General features: G+C 43.6%; 1 protein-coding gene across 7 annotated transcripts in view; it reads left to right on the plus strand.

The window, feature by feature from the left end:
- The window catches only part of ULK1 (unc-51 like autophagy activating kinase 1), an 85,757-nt gene that overhangs the window by 12,211 nt on the left and 50,874 nt on the right, over positions 1-22,672 (plus strand). For 6 of the 7 annotated variants that reach the window (XM_075041473.1, XM_075041467.1, XM_075041469.1 and 3 more), the window contains 5 exons: positions 4,825-4,857; positions 5,681-5,717; positions 12,784-12,957; positions 14,735-14,808; positions 17,493-17,594. In XM_075041473.1, coding sequence (XP_074897574.1) covers positions 4,825-4,857; positions 5,681-5,717; positions 12,784-12,957; positions 14,735-14,808; positions 17,493-17,594 — 420 coding nt within the window. Of the gene's footprint in view, positions 1-607; positions 4,621-4,824; positions 4,858-5,680; positions 5,718-12,783; positions 12,958-14,734; positions 14,809-17,492; positions 17,595-22,672 lie in introns of those variants that run through there. The other variant, XM_075041472.1, reaches the window with a different exon arrangement.

Raw genomic sequence — 22,672 nt, forward strand, 5'->3', positions numbered from 1 at the left:
CTGAGCCCAGTGGGCTTGGGAGCCCCTGCCTTAGCCAGAGGCTTTCCAGGTGCCGTTGGCCTTGGAATTGGTTTCTGTAAAGCAAAACTGTGTTCATTACAGCCTGCGTTTGTGACTCCAGTGCTGCTGTCAGAAGAGCGATGACTAGAGACCATATGCTAAAAGGGTGCTGGTTCCATGAGATCCTACTGGCAAAACAAGAGGATGTGGTGTGCTGTGGTTCTGTTGCAGCGAGTGGAGGGGGAAGTGGCATTAAAAAACAACCAAACAAAAAAACAAAAACCAAAACACCCAAAACAGAGTGGAGGAGCTTAGCTTTCGCTTGATGTTGAGTTTATCTTCCACTGTCAGACCCTCAGCTTTATTGTATGCTTCTGTTGTGTTGGTGCTTGATGGGTCCTAGCCCTGTTTAGAGATCTGTGTGTGGCAATTATCTTTGCTTGGCAGCTGCTCCGGGTGCTGTTAGAGAGGCAGTGTTGAGCAAGGCATGGTGGATATCTTCTGAGAGGTACAAAACGGGGACCTTTGCCATTGGAGGGGGGCCAACACACAGGCGGTGGCACGCTGCGCTTCAGGAGAGTAACAAGACCAGTTTTAAGGACTTGAGTCCATACGGCTCCTCTCCTGTAGGCAGTAGGAGCCTTGTCAGCCACGTGGTGCTCGGTACCTGGGCATAACAGTGGAGCTACATTCATCTTCGAAGCATTCCTCCTGCATCCCCCAGCCTTCCTAGAAAGGAGGATTTGTGTGAGGTGGGAGCCATTCTTTGCTGGTTTTACCCCAGTGTCTGTTACAACACTGGTCCCACACAGATTGGTGAGAACACTGCACTGCTCAGAGCGTTTTGGAGTGTTGTGTAATTGAACTTCAATTTTTTTTCCCTTTCTAAACTTGGTGGCAGGCTAGATGCTGGGGTAGAGTGCAGAGGAGGATTTCTCTATGGAAGTTTCCTCTTGCAGACTTTTTAAGCTGTGGTAGGAGGATGACTAACTGTGGGTACTCCCAGACATTTCCCTTTGGACACACCTTAACACACACTTTCCAAGAAGAGGATCATGCCACCTTTCCAATATGGGTGGAGAGAAAATTTAAAGGGAGACAGGACTGCTGGGTCTTGATGTCTGTAACGCCATCCCTCCTGGTATCCCAGTGAGGAACTGTAACACAGCACTGTCCTGGGGTGATTTATGCTGTGCTGCTAAATGACGTTTCTTCATTTCTTTGTCCTCTGTCGGCAGATGTGTGTTATTTGTAGACAGTAGAGGCTGTTGCCTATTTTTACACTCAATTAAATTGTAACTTCATCGCTGGGGCCTCTGCTGCAAGAACTATGAGTGAGGCAATGATCCAGACTGATTAATTATCATCTTAATATCTTTGGCAGAGGCCTTTTGGTGCTGTTGTGGAGCATGATCAGCGTACTGCTGCACTTTGTGATGTTAGGAAAAGTTAGGGGGTTGCTTCTGTGCTGTTCCCTTCGTTAAGCTTGTTTAGTGACAGGATTAACCTTGGCTGCACGGAATGGCATATGTGATTAAGAGGTCCAGAGTAAATTATCTGTAGCGCTTCTTGGACATAAGCCTCTGCAGAAATACAACAAACTAATATTATTCTTGTTACTGATATAGAAATGAGTGGGTTGGGCGTTTTGTTTCTTTACAGAGAGACTGGTAGCCTGCAAAATTTGGCTTGCGGTATTTTTTCCTTGTTTCGTTAATGAACAGATCATAAATACTGTGGAAGGATAAAAATGGAAAAGAAATAGTTTCTGCTGCTGAATTGGCTTGAGAGAAGTCCATCAGCCCATTTGAGAAACCAGAAGTCTCTTTAGATAGTTGTATTCATTGTAACCACAGTAAGCTACTGGCTGAAGGCTTTTTCCAAACAAGAGCTTGTTTCTAGGGCCCTTCCTGAAATGAATGTTTAGTTTTGTTGGCAAAATTCCTACAAATCTCTTTCTGATAAGTGGGTCTTGAAATGCTGAAGTTGCAAATGCGGAGGTTGTGTCATCCCTGCTACAGGCGTCTGTGATCTGAAAATACACTTGCTAAATGTTCCTCTGCTGCGGTGGGTGTGCGTGCGGCAGGGTGGAGAGTGCTTCCTAGTAAGGCTTGAATGTTCAGAGGGTGCTGTTGCCAGTGAATGGTCGGGGGAGCCACCTGCTTCTCTCTTAGAAGCCTTTCGGGCATTGCCCTCTTATCTCTTCACCCTGTGTTGGTGGGATAAAACCACCAACCACCAAGGTCACTTTGTTGCTGGGGCAGTTGAGCAGAGCATCTCTCTTGCCTGTGTAGGTCCTTATTTAACCTAAGTCACTGTACGCACTGGCTGCCAAAAATCAATGACTTGCTTGATGATGTTTGTTTGCAGAGACTTTAAATAACATACAGTGGAAAAACAACCAAACTGTATGGTGTACATTAGCTGTTGGCTAATAACTTATTACAAATACCTTTTGGACTTAGTTTGTGTAAGCTAAACTTCCTCTTTGTTTTCTATATAAGTAATAATGTATTAAGCTTCCCCAAACCCTGCTGGCACGATACATATTAATGTATAGAGTTACTGAGCTGCAGTGATCACAGCATGTTTAGACAAGAAGGGTCTGTGAAAAATGGTGCTGTGACAGTGATGAATATGGTTTGGGCTGCAAAACGCACTTCAGACACTTTCTCCATGCCCAGCAGTTGCCCCGTAGTGAGCTCCCTGGTCTGCTGCCCTGAGCAGCTGCACGGCACTTCTGGTGTGTCCTTGCATCTTCTGGTATGTCTGTGCCCGGAGTTCCCGTGGAAGTGAAAGGCCTGAGATGTCTTTCATAAACGTTGATTTTCCACTGTTCCTGCTAAGGACAGCAGGAGCTGGTGGGCTTTGAAGACTTCTGAAAATGCCTGGAGTCTTCTTTCTGCACTGCTCACCTGGGCTAGTGCTTTTAACCACAGGCTGGTTTTCCACTTCATCTGAAGCGTGTATGAAAGTGGATGACTTAACGTGTGTTGCTTTTAAATGCAGAGATTGGAAAACAAAGCCTGTTTAAAGCAGTACTTGTCATGCAAGGAAATGCAACAAACACCTTCTTGAAGTATCACAGAAAATTGCTTTTTGGACAAGCCAGGGGACTTTCACAAAGCTCAGCTGGGCTTGGCAGTCAAAACAGCTGTAAGAGCTGGGGATGGCCAGCCCTGGGGTCTGGTGAATGCTTGAACCGGGGGAACCACGTGAGCCAAGGCTGCTGGACTGCCCGGTGCCTTGAGCCCCTCCAGGGGAAGGTGGCCCATGCTGCATGCAGCTGTAGCTCGAGTCTCTCAAACGGCAGGTAGTTCAGCTTTCCTCCCCTCTCCCTGCCTTGCTCCAGCCAGTCTTCCAGCAAGCATCTGGAAACTCAGATTTCACGTCGTGAGGTTAAAAGAGGACTGCAAGAGAAACGATGGGAGGTGCCGAGGACTCGAGGCGTTGACAAAGGCAGACAATTTGGTACAGGCTTGACAGGAGGTAGAGTCCTGTGGGCAGACCAAAATGAAAGGGGCTGAGAGCAGACGGTGGAGACTGCTTGGAAACTAAAAGGCTGGTAGGGTGGATGCTGGGGTTTTTGAAATTGTAGTTGGGCTCAGAAGAGGAATCAGGCGGGCAGGTGTCTAAACAGCCTGTAAATGAAGGCATGCTGCCCTGGAGCTACGGAAATGGAGTGGAGACTCTTGCCCTGCTGCTGCTTTCAGAGCTTCTCCACTCACCCCGGTAATTGCTGCCTGCGCTTGTCCAGGCCTGGGCCTTGAGTTTAGGAGTGACTTCTAGCACGCAGGCTTTTATGTGGTAGGTCTGCTTCTGTCTGACTTCTGTTTCAACAAGAGGATTTAGAGTCACTCACCGTTCTGGGTCTACCCAGGGTTGAAACATCTGGCTGTTCTCATGTTTGTTCTCTGCTAGTGGTTTGGCATCTCTGCTAAACAAGTGCCAGGCACCCACTGGTGTCGGCACGTGTGTTGCACAGCCACCAAAGTTCCTAATGCGGCTCCGGGGTGCTGTATGTTTGTGGGACACTTCTCCGCAGTATCCTGTGCTTGTACTGTGGATATACCACCTTGTACGTCCTTTCCAAGGCCTGGGAGCCAGTGGAGCAGATCAGCTAAGGCTGGAGGTAAACTCTCAAGATTGTAAAAAGCATCACAGTGCAGCACCTATAGCAAACTTAGGAGGACGAGCATTTGGCCTGGACTTCACTGGTGGTGACTCACGTGATAATCCAGAAAGCTTTAGCCACCTGATAATGGCACTCTGTTAATGCATGTGTAGAAATTGGTTGGCCAGTGTTGCATTTTTGACCTGAGATCTGTCCTTTTTGCCCTCAAATCAAAGGTGAATTTTTTGGGGCACTTTTCAGCTGTGGGGTTGAATTGCAGGTCCCAAAGTTGTTTTGCTCTCATCTCTCTGTTCAGACTAGCACTGCTCATGTGGGCATAGCTGCTATAAAGGGCCAAGTTAAATGTGGAAATGATTAAGGCTCTAAGATAGTAGTGTGCCAGCATCTGCGTTGCGTGCCGCCGTTAATCCCAAGAGCCCGAAAGGAACATAAAGACCCAAGCCACAATACAGATCTGCTTGGTTAAACAGATGCACACTTGGAAGGTAATAACATCCCTAAATACCTGACACTTTCAAAGCAAGTAGTCTTCCAGGAATTAACCTATAATGAAGTTTTTACCCTCTCTTCAGTTTGAATAACATAACAGAGTACAGTTTACCTGTTTAAAAGGAAATGTGGCAGTTGTAAAATGTGTCAAATATTTCAATGCATAAATCTTTTATTTCTTCCATTTTCTATTTTACCAGGAACTGGCAAACTCTGTTTACTTGGTTATGGAGGTGAGTGTGTCTGTCTTTTTTTTTTTCTTTCCCTCTCTTTTTCTCTCTTTTCCTTTTTTTTTTTTTTTAAACAAGTTTAAAAAAAAATTAAAGCAGACCAGCTTGTTACACAACTAGTGCTTTCTGCTCTCAGTCTCACCTGTGATGCTTTTGCTAACCTAATCTCCAGCTGCATGCCTTTGAGAACTGGAGCAGTGTGGGTGAAGATAGCAGCCAGGGGGATTTTTCATATTGCTGCTGTCAGAAGGTCATGCTGGCACAGGTTTAATCAGTCAGATGTCTTACCTCAAGGGTCAGGTGGGTGTTGCTGGGTAGTATCTGCATCAAAGATACACAAAAAAAGAATTTTCTCAACACAGCCTACCTGCAAAGATTTTGAACATTTTCCTTCCTCTGTAGTCTTCACTCTGAGGTCTCACTGGCTTTCCTTACTGATGTGGAACATGATGTGGGGAATTTCAGTTTTCAGCTGTGGTTACTCCCAGGGTTTCCTCAACCAGCTTTCTGGTGGTGTCTCCAGTAGTGACCCTTCTGCTTTGTTCTGGTTTTATCTTGCTCTCTGATGTGTATGTACATGGATGTGCACGTGCACAAAAGCTAGTTAATACTGGTGTATTATAATGCAACATAACATTTTGGGGAAATGGGACAGAAGAGGAACCTACAGGAATGGGGGTTTTCCCTGCCAACTTCTGAATATGTGTTTTGACATATATGATTATTTATGTTTAAATACTATGATAAACCTGCCATCCTAGTGAAGTTTACTGTTTTTAATCTTTGATTTGCCCTGCATTAACTGAGCTTTCTGTTCTGTTTGCAGTACTGTAATGGTGGTGACCTGGCAGACTACCTTCACAGTAAGTAGAACAATATTGAGAATATCCTCTGTATTCAGAAGAACACACTGGCTGTTTTAGCTCATTAAAGTTGCTGGGGTTTGTTGAAGGTCTAAGTAAGCAGATTGTATTTTTTTTTTATAATTTCTGCAAAATAGACGGAGTATCACTGTTCCTCTTGCAAGAGGTTCACCCTTGATAATCATTTGAAAACTGAGAATCCATGACAATAAAAGCTAGTCTTGTAGTCTTTCCTATGTAGGTTGTAGTGACTGTTGTCAGTAGTTATGTCTTTTAGTTACAATAGCCTTATAGATTAAACATATTTTATCACTGCTAGGGACATCGTTTGTCTTTTTCTTGGTCACTGGAAAAAAGCTATTTATACTGAAGCCTTATAGTTCTGTAGGGTTGGATTAAAATAAGATCCCAAGATTATATTTCACTTCCTTTAAGTTTACCCCTAAGGGTGTCCCCACATCTAGGACAGAACACATTTCTTTCTTCAGTGTATTGAGGGTGGCTGTAGTGTGTCCAGCAGTGTTGCAAAGGTGATGAAAACTACCAACTTCAGGGTCTTTTGGAGAATATAGCACAGGTATCTGACTGTGGTGCCTTGAAGAACCTTTTGGTGAGACTGAAGTGTGCCTTTGCCATCAAACCAAATGAAACATGCTTTGCCTGTTACCCAGCTGTATTGCTGGGACTCAGGCTTCAATCTCCCAAGCTACTTTTCAGTACAGCCCACTGCACAGGTACAGGATCCTGGCCTATATGAAAATCACATTGCACCTGAGTACCTGAATGGTAGGAAGATAACATGTTGAACAAGTTGCTTAGCTGCAGTCAGACATAGCCCTTATTTTCTGTTGGCCTGACTGTTTTTTGGTTTGGGTGTTGTTTGTTTTTTTTTTCATTAAAGTAGCTTTCTTGTTGTCTTGCATGTTAACTAGAAGATTACTAAATGGGAAGAGACAACTTTAATCTCATTTCTGGTGTGGCTCTGGGTCATGGTTAAACATTGTGCACATTGTTCACATTCAAAGCTAGTCAGCTGGATAACACTTCAGGCTCCTTATTTGAGATACATGATGCCTGGAAATGGCAAAAATTGAAGGATTAAAAGCTAAATTTACATTTGCCCTACAGCTAGTGTTGGTATCCCTAGAATGATTATTTGGGGCTTGATGCTAGTATGTTGCACTCTATTTATACAGGGTAATGAATTACATTTGTGGACTCTAATTTTCAGAAAGGATTTAGTACTTGAAGGAAAACGAAGGAATATTCTGCCTTTCGTGTGTTTTGTTTAAAATGTGGGTGAGAGAAGTGACAGGCATTTGTTTTTTAAAATCCAGGTTTAGTGTGCTTTGTCTCAGATAAGTAGTGTTGTTTTGCATCTGGTGGGTATTGCTGTGCTTTAATAGGAGCATCTTTGGTGGTGGCGAAACGCTGTTATGAATACCAAGTGAAAATGGTTTTTTTTGATACCTTCTTTTTCTCCTTGAATACAAGTGCAAATTTTAATAATGAAATGCTTTTAAAAGATAGTCAAACTTCAGTTTTACCAATGTGTTGGCTTTGAAAGCTAAAGTTTTTAGCTTTCGTGCACATGAAATGAACCTTTTGTGTTAAAGCACTGGGCTGTGCACTACTGTTTGCAAAGCTACGTGTGTGAACAAGAACACAGCTTCTGACCGTATGTTTTATAGAAACCTGGGTTTATAGAAAATCTTCCTGTTCCTACCACTGCTTGTATATGTCCATTGTCATCTTCTGTCTGCCCCACCACCCACCCCACCAAAAAAAAAAAAGTGAAACATACTGTGCAATTAGCTAGGCTATTAATACAGCTCACTTCCTTGTTTATCAAATGAGACCACTCAGGAAATTGGTCGCTAGTTTGAGAAAGTGAGGATGAATTGTATTTTCCAAATAAAATTCAGTTTTATCCCAGTTTGGTTTGTTTGAGTGTTGCCTGGGCTAAGGTTTGATCCTTCTTTGCCTGAGTTAATTTGAAAAACTTACCTTTAGCTCTGTTTTTACCAAGAAAACATTTTACCTTGACAACTGTAAAGAGCAGCTGTTGTGTCTGGGAAATTGGTGCTTGCTTTTATTTTAACTCTTAAAATCTGTGTGCTGATTACCAGTAAAGAGAACCCAGCAGGCACAGATTTCCAGAGGGAGCGGTCAGTAAGGGACTGCAGCATGCAAGTTAGTTACTCCCATCATAGCAGCAGAGATCTGGATCTTCTAGATCCCAGAGCCTAGATACAAGTCTCAGCTTTTGCATCACATCACTTTTTCTGTTCCACCATGTGTTCCTTTGGGGTATCTCCTCTCCCGGTTTCTGCAGATGCTCGGGGCGCTTTTGACAATAATGATTTTTTTCCTGAAAGCTCATCTTGGAAAGTTCACGTTTCTTCCAGGGCATTTCACTGGTACGCAGGAGGCTCATCACTATTGAGCTGTTATTTTGCTGCTTCAGTTATTTTAATAATTAAATGATGGTATTTAATTGCAACATCTACTTTCCCACTGACTCCTCAGACGTTTTTGCTGGTAGTTCCTGTAACACTTATGCAAGTTGTGCATGCAAATCCCCTGTTTCTCATTGAACAAGATGCTTATAAGCTTCCCAATCCATTCTGCCCTCTAATTACAAGCATTAGGCAATATGGTAATTCTGTGTTGAATCCAAAGGCACTCTAATTCTCCTTGTCTTCATAACTGGAGGACGTGCATATGTGCACATTTCAATGCAATATGCATTTTGGCTGGGTTAGGCTGTTGGTCAGCCCCATCTCTTTGATACAACCCAAGGTTGTGTGTGTTCTGCTAAGCACAACTTCGGTGGTGGTGGTGGTGGTGTTCTTTAATGGTATAATGCAATTTTCTTTCTGATAGATCTCTGGATGTTGCTTTCATTTAAAGCCCACCATAGATAGGGTATGTCCTGAGCTGAGAGTGGCAGATGGCTGCTGTGTGTGGTAGAGCTGTGGGAAGTGTTACAGAAGTGACTGTCCTCTGTATGGGAATAACTGGAATTCTGTGGCCTTGAGTATTCGGGAGGTCAGAACAGGCTGATCTGAAATTCCTTCTTAAATCCTGTGAGTTGGCATTGACACAGGCTGTTATGGACACTTTGTAAGTGCATATTCATGACCTTTCTTAAAGCTGCTTCTTGGAGAGCACATCTCTGTGAAGAAAACTTTGTGTTAGAGCAAGGCATTTCTAGGTTTGACCACGACACGTGTAAGGAGCTGTTGTCTTGCTAATTCATCTCAAGTGGCGTGGGGACCCTTTTGCAAACAAGAGGTATGAGGGAGGCACTGCTGTGTAACTTTTTACCCTATACAGCTAGGTGATTAAGAAACATCTATGATGAGACTAGACCTATCTGCGATAAGTCTTCTGACTTGTATAGAAGACTTCACAGGACTCTTGCTGGCCACACTCTGCACAAGTGGAGCTGGGGTAGTTACAAGACAGGCCCCACATAAATCAGCTTGGTCTCTCAGACTTCAGTGTGATTTGGATTGGGCTCATGTTAGAGATACTTGTGGCACCTGTGGGTAAGAGGAGAAGTTCTTTTTCCTAAATAACTTTTCTAAAATGGTGTTGTCATGTAACATCAGCGTGTCTATTGCAATGCATCTACCCTTGGAGCAGCTGACAAGGGCTGTTTACTACAGTTTACCTGGCAGCCTCTTGGCAGGTTGAACATCTCGGCACAGGCCGACCAGGGCACTTTTTAGGTGGTTTCATCCTTTTCCTACGCCTCAAGAGCTACAAGGTATGCAGGCCCCACACTGACCCACAGTAAATATTTGCTCTGATCTACTGACCTGTGTAGCTGCTGTTCCCAAGGCAGTAAGCCGAGTGCCTCGTCACTGAAGTGGAGCCCATGAAAATAAACACAGGGATATTATTACTTCTCAGTAATGGCAAAGCAAGGCTTGTGAAACAGCATTCTCTGCAAGAATGTGTTGCTCACCACAGACATCCACAGGGATGCCCAGACTTCAGTGCGGGCTTAGTGTTTGGCCAGCAGTTTTCTGGTGAAGATGAGAATATCCCCTTTTTGCATGGACAGAAGTACAAGTTCCCTATTTGGGATGTAGCAAAGATATGGAGATGTTTTGTTCCTCACACCTTTTTTGGTTGTGTGGGTTTTCGGTGGTGGTTTTTTTTTTTTTGGCACCTAAATTGAATAAGTCTTCTGTATCTTTTTCCCTCCCTCTGCCAATGGTAGCTGATCTAGAATATCTTTTGCAGACCAATATCCTGAAGTCACTGAAGGTGTCAGTTGTATTTATGTCTCTGTCCTTCAGTTGGAGATTGCTGCTGTCACACAGTAGACTGATGGGCTGAGTATGAGAGATAAGGACTTCTGTTTTTCTGTGTTATAGCCTGTTTGTTAATGGAGGGAGGTAAAAGGGTATGCCCCTACGCTCCCCAAGTAACTGACTGACCCTTCTCTTGTTACTGAGGGCAGCATCTCAATTTCACAGTCCTGCCTTGCTGCACTACCTGGATTTGTGAGATTTAATGCTGCCAGCAGATCCAACAGACCTCTGTCTAATTTTGCTGTGCTGCAACATGGTAGCTGCACTATGCCACAGCAGTTGCGCTGGGGGAATCTCTCTGCAGGCTGAAGACACCAGCTTAGATTCTGCCTGTGTCAGGAAAACAGTACCTTTGCAGGGATGAGAGCTTTGTACAGACTTCTGTGAAGTGGGAAAGCTTAAATTCTGCAGAAATTAGTAGCTGAGGATGTTTTTTCTTTGGGTGAATGGATTTTTTTGATCTTTGTAGCAATGTTGTTGTTCTCAGTATGAAGAGTTAGAATCCACATTAGGGAGGCTTAGCTGGTTTGCTGAGGGATGGTGGCTAGTGCTGTGTTAACCTTATAGCCACCAAATTATATAAAGGAGAGGGTAACGCCTTAAAGACGGGTCATGCTGTTGGGACTGCAGGTCAGAACAAGGCTCTTGACAACACAGTTTCTCTGCTAGAGGCAGAGTGTATTTAGCCAGGATTTTGCAATTGCCTGCTAGCTTAATAATGTTAAGAACTGCCAAGTTTCAAGTCTTGCTTCATGTTTGGGGGATGATGAGACAGCCTGCCCTTTCCTGGGCCTGAGCTGAATTGGGTAAAAAAACTTTGGAATTCTTGCTGTTTTGTTTAAAGATGATGTTTTAGCCATTCCTGAATAGATTTCCTTGAATAGGAATCGCAGAAATGTTGCAGGGACCTTTTGTAGGAGAGAAGATTGAGCACAGCTAAGATGCTGGACCTTTAATAGACAGAAAATGGTACAGGACTGAGTATGCTGATACATTTCAGAAGGAGGTCAGGGAAAGCCTTGTGAAAGATGAGGCAGTGCTTTTTTTTTCAGAAGGTGCAAGTGGGTTTGGAAGACTTGCATCTGAGCTACCTCTTCATGTCCTTAAAATCCCTTCACAGAATCTCCTCTTCTTGCAGAGGAGCCTCTTGAATTCCAGCTGAGTGCCAGTTCATGAGGAAAAAGGCCCAGTGAGGGGAGAGAAACTCTATATACATGTGCACTGGTCTCACATGTATGAGTCTAGGACCAGCTGATAGCTGTGGTGACATTTTAGCTCTGCTTGTGCCTCCTTCTAGAACACTGAGGTTTGGGAGTGGTGGGAGTTTATTTTCTATTCTAAGTGCTGTTTAACTTATCTGTGTCCCTTGCTGTTTCCCATGCATGTATTTTAAAAGTCAGATTTTTAATTTCCTGTGTTGTGTTAAAGCTGTGTGCAACCTCATCTGTGTTTTCATAAGAATTCCTCCCTTCTAGTTGACTAGGTAGAGTAGCAGTTTGAAGCTCCTGCCAGCTTGTTTTAATGTCTTACTAGAGAACAGCTGGAAAAACACTAATGAAGTACCAAGTAATTTACAGGGACTTTTTACAAAAGAAATTATTTTATTCAAGTGAAATGGTGCTTGCTTTAAGCCTCACTTGCTCAGTGACTGACAAGGAGGCAGGCTGGTAGCACTGTTGATCCTGGGGTTTGTTCAGCTGGCCGGTCCCAGCTTTGGCAAGAGTTTCATACGTATAGCTCTTAAAACAATGAGACCTAATGTCTCGTTGTTCTGATTAGAAGAGCCAGTTGAAAATTTATTTTAATCCCCTCAATGTTTATTTTCACGCCACAGTTCTTGGGAAGCCCATATCTCAGGAGAGTGCAATTCAGAGCTTCCATATTTGCAGACTTTGATTACTAATGTTGGGTTTTTTTAATTTGCTTCTGAAAGCATTCTGAGATGTTTTTGCTGCATCTATGGGTGCAAGATGTAGGGTGTCAGATGGCAGTTTGTAGGGTCCATTTGGTAGGGGTATGTTGTTAGGTATTGGACTGTGGTTCACTTTAATCCTGGGTTTGAGATTAGAGTTATGGTTTGCTCTAGCAGGTGATGATGCACAAGGGTTAGGCCTAGACTTGGACTCATACCCCAAAGTTACAGATCCCTGCTGGCCAGGTACCCTAACAGGCTGTCTGAATTTAACCTATCAACCCTTTCCAGGCCCAGCATGAGCCTTAATGATTCTGGCAGGCATAAATCCTAATCCTAACTGCCTTTCCTCTTAGCTTCACCTTCAGACGTTCTTTGTGATAAAGCTCTGACCTTAGGTGTCCAACCACTCCCGACCATAGCTCGAAGCTAGTGACCTTCCCACTCCTCGGGCCACAGGCCCTGCCTAATGCTTGCCTAGATCTGGCTGGCAGCTCTTGCTAAGGAAAGCCCTAAACCTCACCAAATGTTGCTTTTGGACCCAGCTGATGACCCAAATTCAGCACCTGCCACTGGCCTGAGTTCACCATGAGAGACTCGGGGCTGAAAACAGCCCTGACTACAGAATAAGCTGGGAATGCAAACGCTCTTCCTTGTTGCCTATAGGAATCATTCAGAAATGGTGTGTGGAGAGAAAACACCATACATGGAAATAAAAATGACAAATTATGGCTAATTGCTGTGGAGAATCTGCCCTCTAGGCTCTTCAGAGAACTGGCACCGTAATTTTTTTCATCTGTGGCTATTTTTTTTTCCTTCTTCCTAGCTATGCGGACACTTAGTGAAGACACCATCAGGCTCTTTCTCCAGCAGATAGCAGGTGCCATGAAAATGCTGCACAGCAAAGGCATCATCCATCGGGACCTGAAACCACAGAATATCCTCCTTTCCTATGCTGGAGGCAGGAAATCAAATCCCAACAACATTCGCATAAAGATCGGTAAGACCTCATTAGAAATGTCACCCTAAGCGCTCTCAGGAGAGTTTGGTGACAGGCAAGTGGCAAGCCTCAATCTTTCTTCGGGGAACTGTCTAGGAGAAGGAAAGAATTGCTGTACTTCTTAAAAAGCCCTGACATTTTTCATCTTCCTTGCTTAGTTCCTCTACTAGACATATCCTTCAGCTGACTCCAAACAGTAGGAGCAAGAGCTTTCTGCTCTGCCAGGACACGGACTAACACAAAAGAATTGGGCAGGCCTTGCTCCACTTCCAGCTGAACAGTGCCTCCCTCGGTAAAATCAAATACCAGCCTGCCCTAATTGGCTTCTAATTTCCAGGCTTACCAAGAAATGAGCAGGCATTGTGACTTTTGTTTTCAGCTTTTAATAGTATTGAGGTAGATGTTGGTGTCTTCAGGCCTGAAACTAGCTGCTCTCTTGGCTGGCCTCAGAGAGCACAATGGGAGTCAGGCACACCTAAAAGCAGACATTTCCACAGTCTGAATTAGAGGCAGGCTTCTCAGCTGTATCTTGAAGGAATTAGCTTTTTGCACATTAGGCGAGTGGCACAGATGGACTAGTAGTTGGGACATGCTCCAGAAATCCAGTTACAGAGCACACGTATCCCCTGTGGTCCCTCAGAAATGAGTGCTGGATGGTATCACCTCAACATGTGGACTTCTTGGTTGTGTTACAGTTCATGAGCTGAAGCTGACACCAATTAGATAAAACTGTTCCTCACCTGAACTCTGTGCTGTGGAGAAAGTGTTAATGCCTTCATTCAGCTGAGAAATGAGGTCCAGTGGAGAAGTTTGAAATGTTGCTGCCTGTTTGGCTGAAGCATGGGTGGTTGGTTGGTTGGTTTTTGTGTGTGTGAAGTAAAGAGTTATCTAGAAGGTGGAAGTGTGTGGGAGCTCCAAATGCAGGCAGGAGGGCTGTGGGCACAGCTGCTCTTGGGTGTGATGTACGCTTCAACCCCTTGCTCCCACTTCCCTGAGAGTATGTGGTCCAGGGAATAGCTTGCTGTACCAATTCATTAGTGACAGATGACAGTGTAAACAGCTGTGTCAATCTCCTAGCTTGAAATATCTGGTAACCTTGAGAGAACCTCTAAGTATCGTATGATCAGATGCTGAGTAACCTGCAGAAGTAATTCATCTTGGTATTCCTTGTCCCTGGCTTTTCTAGCCACCAGGTGAACTATGGCTCAGCTTTCTGTCCTCGTGCTGGAGTTAGCACTGTTGAAACTCTTCTAAAGGAACAGAGCAAGACTGTTTTCAGTAGGGCTGATGTAAAAATGTGGGTGGTGGCAAGTGGTGGTTTCTCTTGGATGTCTGTTACATGCAGCCTTTTTGATGGAAGGGAACTTTTAGTTCCCCAAATTAAAAGCTGAGATAGCAGCAGATGAACTAGCTAGTATAAACTGGCATGTTCTCACTGAAGTCAAGAGAGCTTTACCAGCTTCGAGCAGCTGACATTTTGGAGTGCAGGCAAATAGGTACAGGAAAAAGTGACTGTTGATCTCTGAAAAATGAATGGGACTTTGTTCTTCTGAATACTTTTTTTTTGTGGCTTGGTCTGTCCTTTTCTAGTGTCTGTAGTGTGCATTAATAACTAGCACAAGGATGTTGTTGCTCAAGAAGAGAGCTATCAAAGTCTTGTTAAGATGGGGTACTTCACTTGCTGTGAAGATTCATGGGAAGTGAAAGGGAGGTGGAGAATGTGTAGGGTCTCTAGAACTGGTCTCTGATCCTGACCTACCTCTGTTTCTCTTTGTAGCTGACTTTGGGTTTGCCCGATATCTGCAGAATAATATGATGGCAGCTACATTGTGTGGTTCACCAATGTACATGGTAAGTGTGTTTTGCCTACAGGTTTTTCTGTATTGTCTGTGCTTTGTACCCCAGAAGCAAGGCTTTGGTTTCTTTCTCGTCTTTCCCCCAGAGGTGAAATTTTATTTATTTGTCAGAAACCAGCTATTACACAGGGAGACTTCATAAAGTTCTAACTGCTGGTAATGTTGGACAACAGGTGCTCAACTTTGAGGTGAGCTGTGGATAAATAAAACTGAACAAAATGGAGTATTGATTGCTGTCTGCTCTCAGGAACTGCATCTTCCAGAGGGGACCGGGGCCTCTCCACTGAAGGCATTGGGAAATGAAATGTATTTCCTCTGCTGTGAGCAAAGCAACAACAAAAGAGAGTGAGGGCTGGGGTGATATTTCACACATCTGGCTATATTTGAAGTGTTGCTTCCTTGGAGAGGAGCCTCAGTAAATCACTGCTTCAGCAGGCCCTTTATGAGACAGTGGTTCCACAAGCCTGCTGTCACCTTGGGCTTTGCAGTCATTTTTGCTAAGGCCACAGCATCAGGAGCAAAGTCCCTGTTTGACAGCAGTTTTGTAAAATCTCCAACTGTTTTTAGCTCTTTTTGGTCTTGCAAAATCCCTTCAGATCTGTAGACCTATACAGGCAGAGATTTTGCCATTCTGGTTAACTCACTCCTAAGTATGCTTTGCTGTACAACTCAGCAGATGGGTGTAAATGGAGCTCACCTGCTTCTATTTGCAATTTGTTTTGTGCATTCCCACTCCTAATCCTCTTCCCCCCACTAATTCTTTCACCAAACCAGCTGCTTCCAGGATGACTTCTTAGCTTGTGAAACAGATGTGCCTGATCCCTTTCACTCCCTTTGTACTTTCCACTCTGGGACCAGGATGTGAGGAGGTGATCTCTCATTTGTACTCATGGTAGCAGTCAAGATCTCAGTGTTGAATCAAGTCAGTGAAATTAAAAATGACAAAACCAGGCCAGAAATAGAAATGCCAAAGCCAGCCATGTAATAGTTCCTGGACATGTGGCTGTCTGAGCTCAAAGTAAAAAGGTGATGTGGATCAATTTAGGTTGAATTTTTTAGAAGTGTCCTGGGGGCAGTGGGCACCTGATTTTGAACATGGTCTAATCCACTCTAAGTTGTTTGGGTTTTTTGTTTTGGTTGTTTTTTTGTCTATCCTCTTTGGGCAGAGTTAGGCTGGACTGTGCTGCGCTGCACAGGGCTAGTGAGCTTGGTAGTCTGTTCCACAGTACTAACTTAACAGACTTCCTCCCTCTCCCTTTTTTTGAAGCCTGATGTTTATTTGAAGTATGCTATATGTGAAGATGATGTAATTTTTTTCTCCTGTGAGTTTCCTGAATTGTCTATTTTTAGTGATACTTTTTCTTTCAGAGTCTCTTGTGAAAGTAAATGAAAACACCCAGCTTATTTTTTGATACGGCTGGAGGAAGCCAGTGAAGACCTTTTTCTACTTTACCTTTTTTATTTTAAGCAACTGTGGACATTACAAGGAATCTCGGAATGTTTTGTATTGTTCTCTGTTTACTGATGGATTTGAAGGAAGATGGGGATGGAAGGTTCAGTTGGGATTCAGGAGGTGTTTGAAGTCTGTCCCTGCTGCTATTGTGGATCTTGTGTGGTAGCCCTGGGAACATCTGCTGGCAAGACAGGCCTTATTCCCTGCTTTAGCTTGTAGCCCATTGCTGCTCTTTTAATTTTGCTCTTTTAAAAAAGAAAGGTATTTTCTAAAAAAGAAAGAATGAGCTTTCTGTCTGAACCCTGGTATGATCCATGCCATGTGAGACTTCAGACCTTCTTGTGCAGCTCTTGTCCTGCTTCCTTGGGTTTGTTTGGTGTCATGCCTGCTTCCCTTAGGGACAGACCGAGCTCCTGTCCACAACTTGTGTGCTGCCTTTTTTTTTTTTTTTTTTGTTACACATGGCCTTTACTCCTAACAGAGCTAGAAAATTGATCCTGTTCCATGCTGGCAGCACCGCGATGAAATCTGTTGTTACAAACACGTGGGATTAGCAAGCCTGCCCTTCTGTCCCTCTTCTGCTGCCACTCCTAAGGCACGCTGCCTCCTGAGCCACAGGGCTTTGTGGACTTGCACCATCTCCAGCTTTTGGAACAAGCCTGGGAGGGAGCAACCAAGGGCATGGTGTGAGATTAGAAACCAGAGTCTGAAGCACAGCAGGGCTCAAGCTGTTGGACTGAAATGGACAGATCTGCCTTTGAACCCAAACTGTGACCTTGGCAGCAGGCTCTGGAGCATAATTATTAATATGCTGCCATCTTGGGCAAAATGAGTCATGCAGATCAGGATGGAGGCTGAAGCTACTTGCTTTCGTTTAGAAGATCTGTCTGTGCAATTTCAGTGAGGCTTCTTCTGCGCACAGGTGGATTCAGCAGAAAATGGTACTCTGAGAAGGGAAAGTACTGAGTTTGCCCAAAGTAGCGAACCAGTGTCTGGTGTTTTTTGTCTGACTGAGCGAAAGTCTCTGCTTCCCCCAATTGGATAGGGAATTGACCTCTTCAAGGTAGTGTTACAGTTGTCTTGGGAGCAAATCTTTCATGGTTATTGGGGAATCTACCTCAGGGGTTTTTAAAGCATAATAGTGACTTCTGTTTCTTTCTTGCAGCTGCCAAAAAAAAAAACCCCTACATTTTTTCATAAGAGATTTCTGTTTTCTCCCCAAAAAGGCACCAGAAGTCATTATGTCTCAACACTATGATGCCAAAGCTGACCTCTGGAGCATAGGAACCATCATTTATCAGTGCTTGACAGGAAAGGCTCCTTTTCAGGTGAGTTGCTAAGATCTAATGTTTCTGACACCTTCTTGCTTTTTTCTTTTTTTTTTTTTTTTCCTTTTAATCCGCTTACTCTAAGCCTTCTGTCATGTAGAATATTAACTCCCATAGAACCAGCTTCACGGAGGTCTGGCTGTCCCACACCTTGGCAATGTGGTGCTTTATATGTTGTAATGCTGAATGTGTTACTAGAATGTGACTCTCCTTCTCTGGGCTCTATCTCAGTGAAATGTATTTCGTGGTTATAAATCCTTAGGAAGGGTCATCTCTTCAGAAAATTATCATGAGTCAGTTAAAGCAGTGGTTTTGTTTTTCCAGGCCCACACTTAAAAAAATCAGTTTCTATTTACAGCTGTACTTGGTGTATAATTTATAATTATAATTCTGTTCAGTATGGAAGGACAATAAGGAAGATTGTAATTACAAGTTAATATTTGGTATGATTTGGTGGTAACTGGCATACTGCAGCTAAATTGACTTTGATTTTAGAGTAGTTGAGTAGGATCTTATCAAAAGGATCTTATCTGTCATCTCACAGCAATCCCTTCCAGCCTGAAATGTTTATGTTCATCAAGTCCAAACCCCTCCAAATACGACACAGTCCAGTAAAACTCCACCCTGTAATTTATGCCATAACTTCTGGATGAGCTAGAGTGTATTTTTCATAAAAGACATTCTCTGATTTTTAAATTTCTGAATGATGGAGAATTCATCACAGCCTTATGCAAGCTGCTTCAGGATTACTTCATGTATTTGTAATCTTATATATAGCTCGAGTTCATCTAGACTCAGTGCATTTTTCTTGTTCCCAATCATTAGTGTGCCACACCACATATTACTTTGCTTCTGTGCTGAATGAAATCTGCAAACTCTCCCTTGCAACCACTATTTTAAAGTACTGTACTTGTCAGGTTTTTTCCTTGCTGTCTTACAGCATAGCAGAGAGATGCTTGAGTTGCTGATACTTTTTTGCTTCTCTAATGTGTGAGCTCTGTACAGCTCGTCTCTAATCCATGAGAAAAGACCAAACCTCAAATTTACATGCTGATGTGTCAGTTGATGCCAACTCTTCAGCTTCTCAGATTGGTTAGGGCAAATGTGAACTGTGGCCCTCTTTTTCTCATGTCCTGACATTTCTTTATCCTGAGTCCCTAACAGAAAAACCAAAAGCAACCCCAAAAACCAATAATGAAAAAAAAACCCAAACAAACCAAACAAAAAAGTGTCAGCTGGGGGGGGAAATCTATGCTTGTGTAATAAGACAAATTTTATGAAGTGCAGGACTTCCTGAGCTGTAGTTCCACAGCTCTTCAGAATTTCACACAAGACCTTGAATGTTTATGCAGTTACATCATCAGGAAGGATAAAGTGAATTCTGAATCTGTTGCAGGAAAGAGTGGGCAAATACAGAAGTAAACTAATGGTATGTTTTGGTTTTGTCTAGAGCCAAGAACACCTTTCTCCTTCAGGGTAATTTTTTCCCTGCTGCTGTAAAAATCTTCCTTTCCAGTGCTTTATATTCTGTCCACCAGCTTGCTCTGCATTTAGAGCAAGACTTCATTTCCTTTGCATGTTTCTTTTTTTATAAACACCCCTACAAAGTACACTGAAACTCCTGAATGGCTCCTGTTTACTGGCTGCATCCACTTGTTGTCAGCGTTGGTGTCTTTGAGAGGAGAAAATGACTGTTAGGATAAAAGAAAATAAATATTTGTACTTTAAGAAAAGAACATAGGGGTTGAGAAAGCAAGCTTTGACTCTGCATTTATAGGAGAGCCTTGCACTTGTTCTGTCTTGTAACTTGGTGCCTTTTAGTCTCTAAAGGGACCTTGATACTGTGCTCATTCAAATGATTAGTTATTTAATGTGGTGACTTTATCATAGGTGTTCTTTGCTTAATAGCTCACACACAACCATGGGGCATCTGATTTCTTTGAAAAGAATTAGGTGGCTTTTATGATTGGCCATTGAAGCATGTCACAGAAATGTTCTTCTGAAAACATTTGTTCTTGCAGAGAAGAGTTTTTACAGGAAATAAAATTGAATACTAGTCAGCTTCATTCAGCTCTCTGGCCAAGGTTTTGAAAGGGCAGGTGGTCAGAAAACTATCAGCTCTCTACTTATATGTGTGTCCTCAGGCTCCCACAGAGGTGAGTCCTGTATGCCTGTGTCCCTCTGGTTGAGGCTTGGTGGTACCCTGCCTTATGGTGGGCATTAAGGGGACATTTTGGTCCCTGCCCAGCAGGTCCTGATCATTGCTTTGTGCCTGCCTGACTGGATAACTTCTCTTTCCTATATACATCTAACATGGACTGGGGATGGGGATCATTTGTTTCTGTATTTTTAATTTTTCTCCACGCCCTTTCCTCTTTTGGGGTTTGTATTTTGAAGCAAAATGCCAGGCCCCATTTGTTATTGCAGTAGCAGCTGTGGATTTGTTTGATCAGGGAGAGAGAAGAGCTCAGCCCAGATGGTTCTCTGCACCATCTATTTGTTTTGACCATGTGTGTCACAAATTGCCTTCTCCTAGCTGCGAGTTTCAGGTGAAAGAAGCCTGTCTAGGGCAGATGTTGGAAAGCTAGTTAAAGGTTAACTGGTTTTATTTCTTTTTTTGGCATGACTGTGTTGTAAGAATTTGCTGATGGTCACTGAGCAGGCAAGAATCTATTGTTTACAGGGCTTTTGGGAGGAGAGAGGGGTAGTGAACAGAGGTGATGGGGAGACCGTGAATAGGAATGAGTGCTTTTGGGAGAGGCATCTACAGATGCGTGGGGAGATAACAGACTGATTCCACATAGTGCCACCAGCAGACCCAGTTGTACAGGGCAGCCAGGAACTGGATTTCTGATGTTAACCTCTTCAGGCTAAATCCTCACTGTGCCTTCCCTCGCAGGCTGGCAAGGACAGCCCGTCACCTCTGTCTAGCTGAGATTCCCTTGGGAATCTGTAGCATGGTTGGTCATATGAAACATGCTGCATTTGAGCACTCTAGCTGTTTGCTGCATGAGCCAGTTGGGCACCTTCATGAGGATGCAAAACAAAAGGATTCCATTGTTATCTGCAGTGAGGAGGAAAGAGCTGTCTAAAAATAAAATAGGGCTTCTCAGAGGCTGGGCTAGATAGAGAAAAGATCAAATGTGTGAAAAGGCTGAGGTAGCTGTCAATCCAGAAAGTGCTCGTAAATCAAGACAGAGATGTATGTATGTGCATGAATGTGATTTCTGGCTGTCTCAAAGTTAAAATTAACTATAGCTGGGTCACCCAAGGCAACTTCCCAGAGCCATTCCTGTCCCTTCCCTGCCTCACTGCACACAGACAAGAAAGAAGCTGCTGATGCCTAGATGTGAACAGTTGGTAGGATGGCTGGTGAAGCTGTGTTAAGGAGCTTTTTGTATTAAACATGCCCATAAACAAAACAGTGAGACTGCCATAGGGATGAGATTAATGGGATTCATAATCCCTATAAACAGATTTGCAGAGGACTGTATTAATGTGGAATTGTTAATTTGCCTTGCTTAAGTGGTCTGCACTTGCATCTCTTCATTTCTGTCACTGAGGATAGGACTTTGGACAGTGTGTTTCCTGGTCTTGCTGACCAGTACTGAGGAGTGCCTTGAGAGTCTAGTGGTTTTTTCTTGTCCTCACCTGAGCTGAAAAGATTGGGACCCAGTGCCCACCATGAGGTGACGTAGGCTGTGTAGACAAGTGACAACCAGAAGCAAAACTGGAAGCAGAGAAGAAAAAGATTTACACAAGGTCTAAAATATTTTCCAAAACAAATCTAGTCCTCGTCAGATGGTGTTTTAAATGTGATTGGAGTTAAATGACCTCAATATATTATTATTTTTTGGGGTGTGGTGGTGGGGAGAATCACACTGATGCTCCTGGTGGTTCCTGTTGTGTGACCCCTTTCAAAACTGGTCAGCTCTTGGTAAGTGGACGCGCTGCCAAGCACGTGCACTTTGTGTCAGAGTTGTCTCTGGCAGTGGCACAGGTCCACTTGGACATCAGGTCCTGCTAAGGACCATGAAACCTAGTTGTCTGCTGTCTGAGCCTTTGCATGAGTCTTCTAGCCACTTTACAGATGCAGTGCGCTGTGTCTGTGGGAGAGTGAGCTGGGGAGCAGGGAAGTCAGAAGAGAGGTAATCCAAGTTTTGCTGCCTTGCTCTGAAAGAGTTAACCTGCCTGCATATGTTCTCATCCCAGCTAGGTGAAAAATTAATTTCTAAGCCTGGTGTACCAACTGCTTAATTTCTGGGTTAATTCTGCCTGCATAAGTACTAGGATTATGTATCCCTTTAAACAACTGCTATGTTGTGAAATGGGCCTTGAGGAAGACAAGAGAAGGGAGGATTTTACACCCAGAATTTGAACTCTTGGTTTATTTGTTAGGCAGGCTGCTCTTCTGTTCCCAAAGCTGTTCCTCTGGACTGTCCTGTGTCAATGGGGACAGGTATTCCTGGCAGTGGGAGGTTATTCTGCTGAGACGGTGTGCAGTGATTGACTTGCTGCTGTAGTCAGTGAGCCTTTGGCTTTTGGACCAGTGTTTGTGGGTCTGTTCCTGCTCTGTTGGGAGTAGAGAGAAGAACATCCATGGACAGCTAAAGAAAAAGGTTTAGGAGTTTTGTTTGTTTGTTTTTTCTTTCTGGTCCTTGTGCTTTCAGGTTCCCCCAAATGCCAGCCACTTAGTTGTGGTAGTCTTAAAATATCAACTGTTCAGACCGTACAAGCAGAAAGTATTTGCAGCAGGTTTTCAAGCTTCTCCCTAGAACTACTGAGCTAGAAACACTATTACTTATTTCTTTTTTTTTTTTTCTAAGATATCTGAATCCCTTCTCTGCGCCTCCAAATCCCCAGGAATGCCAAAGGAAAGGATTCAAAAAACAGACCAGATACCATATACCTGCTCTGAAGTGTTGACTAGACAGTGCTGTTCACGGAGGGTGTGAATGTTTCTGGCCCTCTTCTGACTGAGCACTGGGCTCTTGCATCCAGCCTTTGCCCAAGCACAACAAATCCGGTGCTGAGTGCTTTTCGGAACACCACCCTGCATGCTTTTCGCGTGCAATTCA

The sequence above is a fragment of the Buteo buteo genome, chromosome 11 (assembly GCF_964188355.1).
Source record: "Buteo buteo chromosome 11, bButBut1.hap1.1, whole genome shotgun sequence".
In the NCBI taxonomy this organism is placed as follows: domain Eukaryota; kingdom Metazoa; phylum Chordata; class Aves; order Accipitriformes; family Accipitridae; genus Buteo; species Buteo buteo.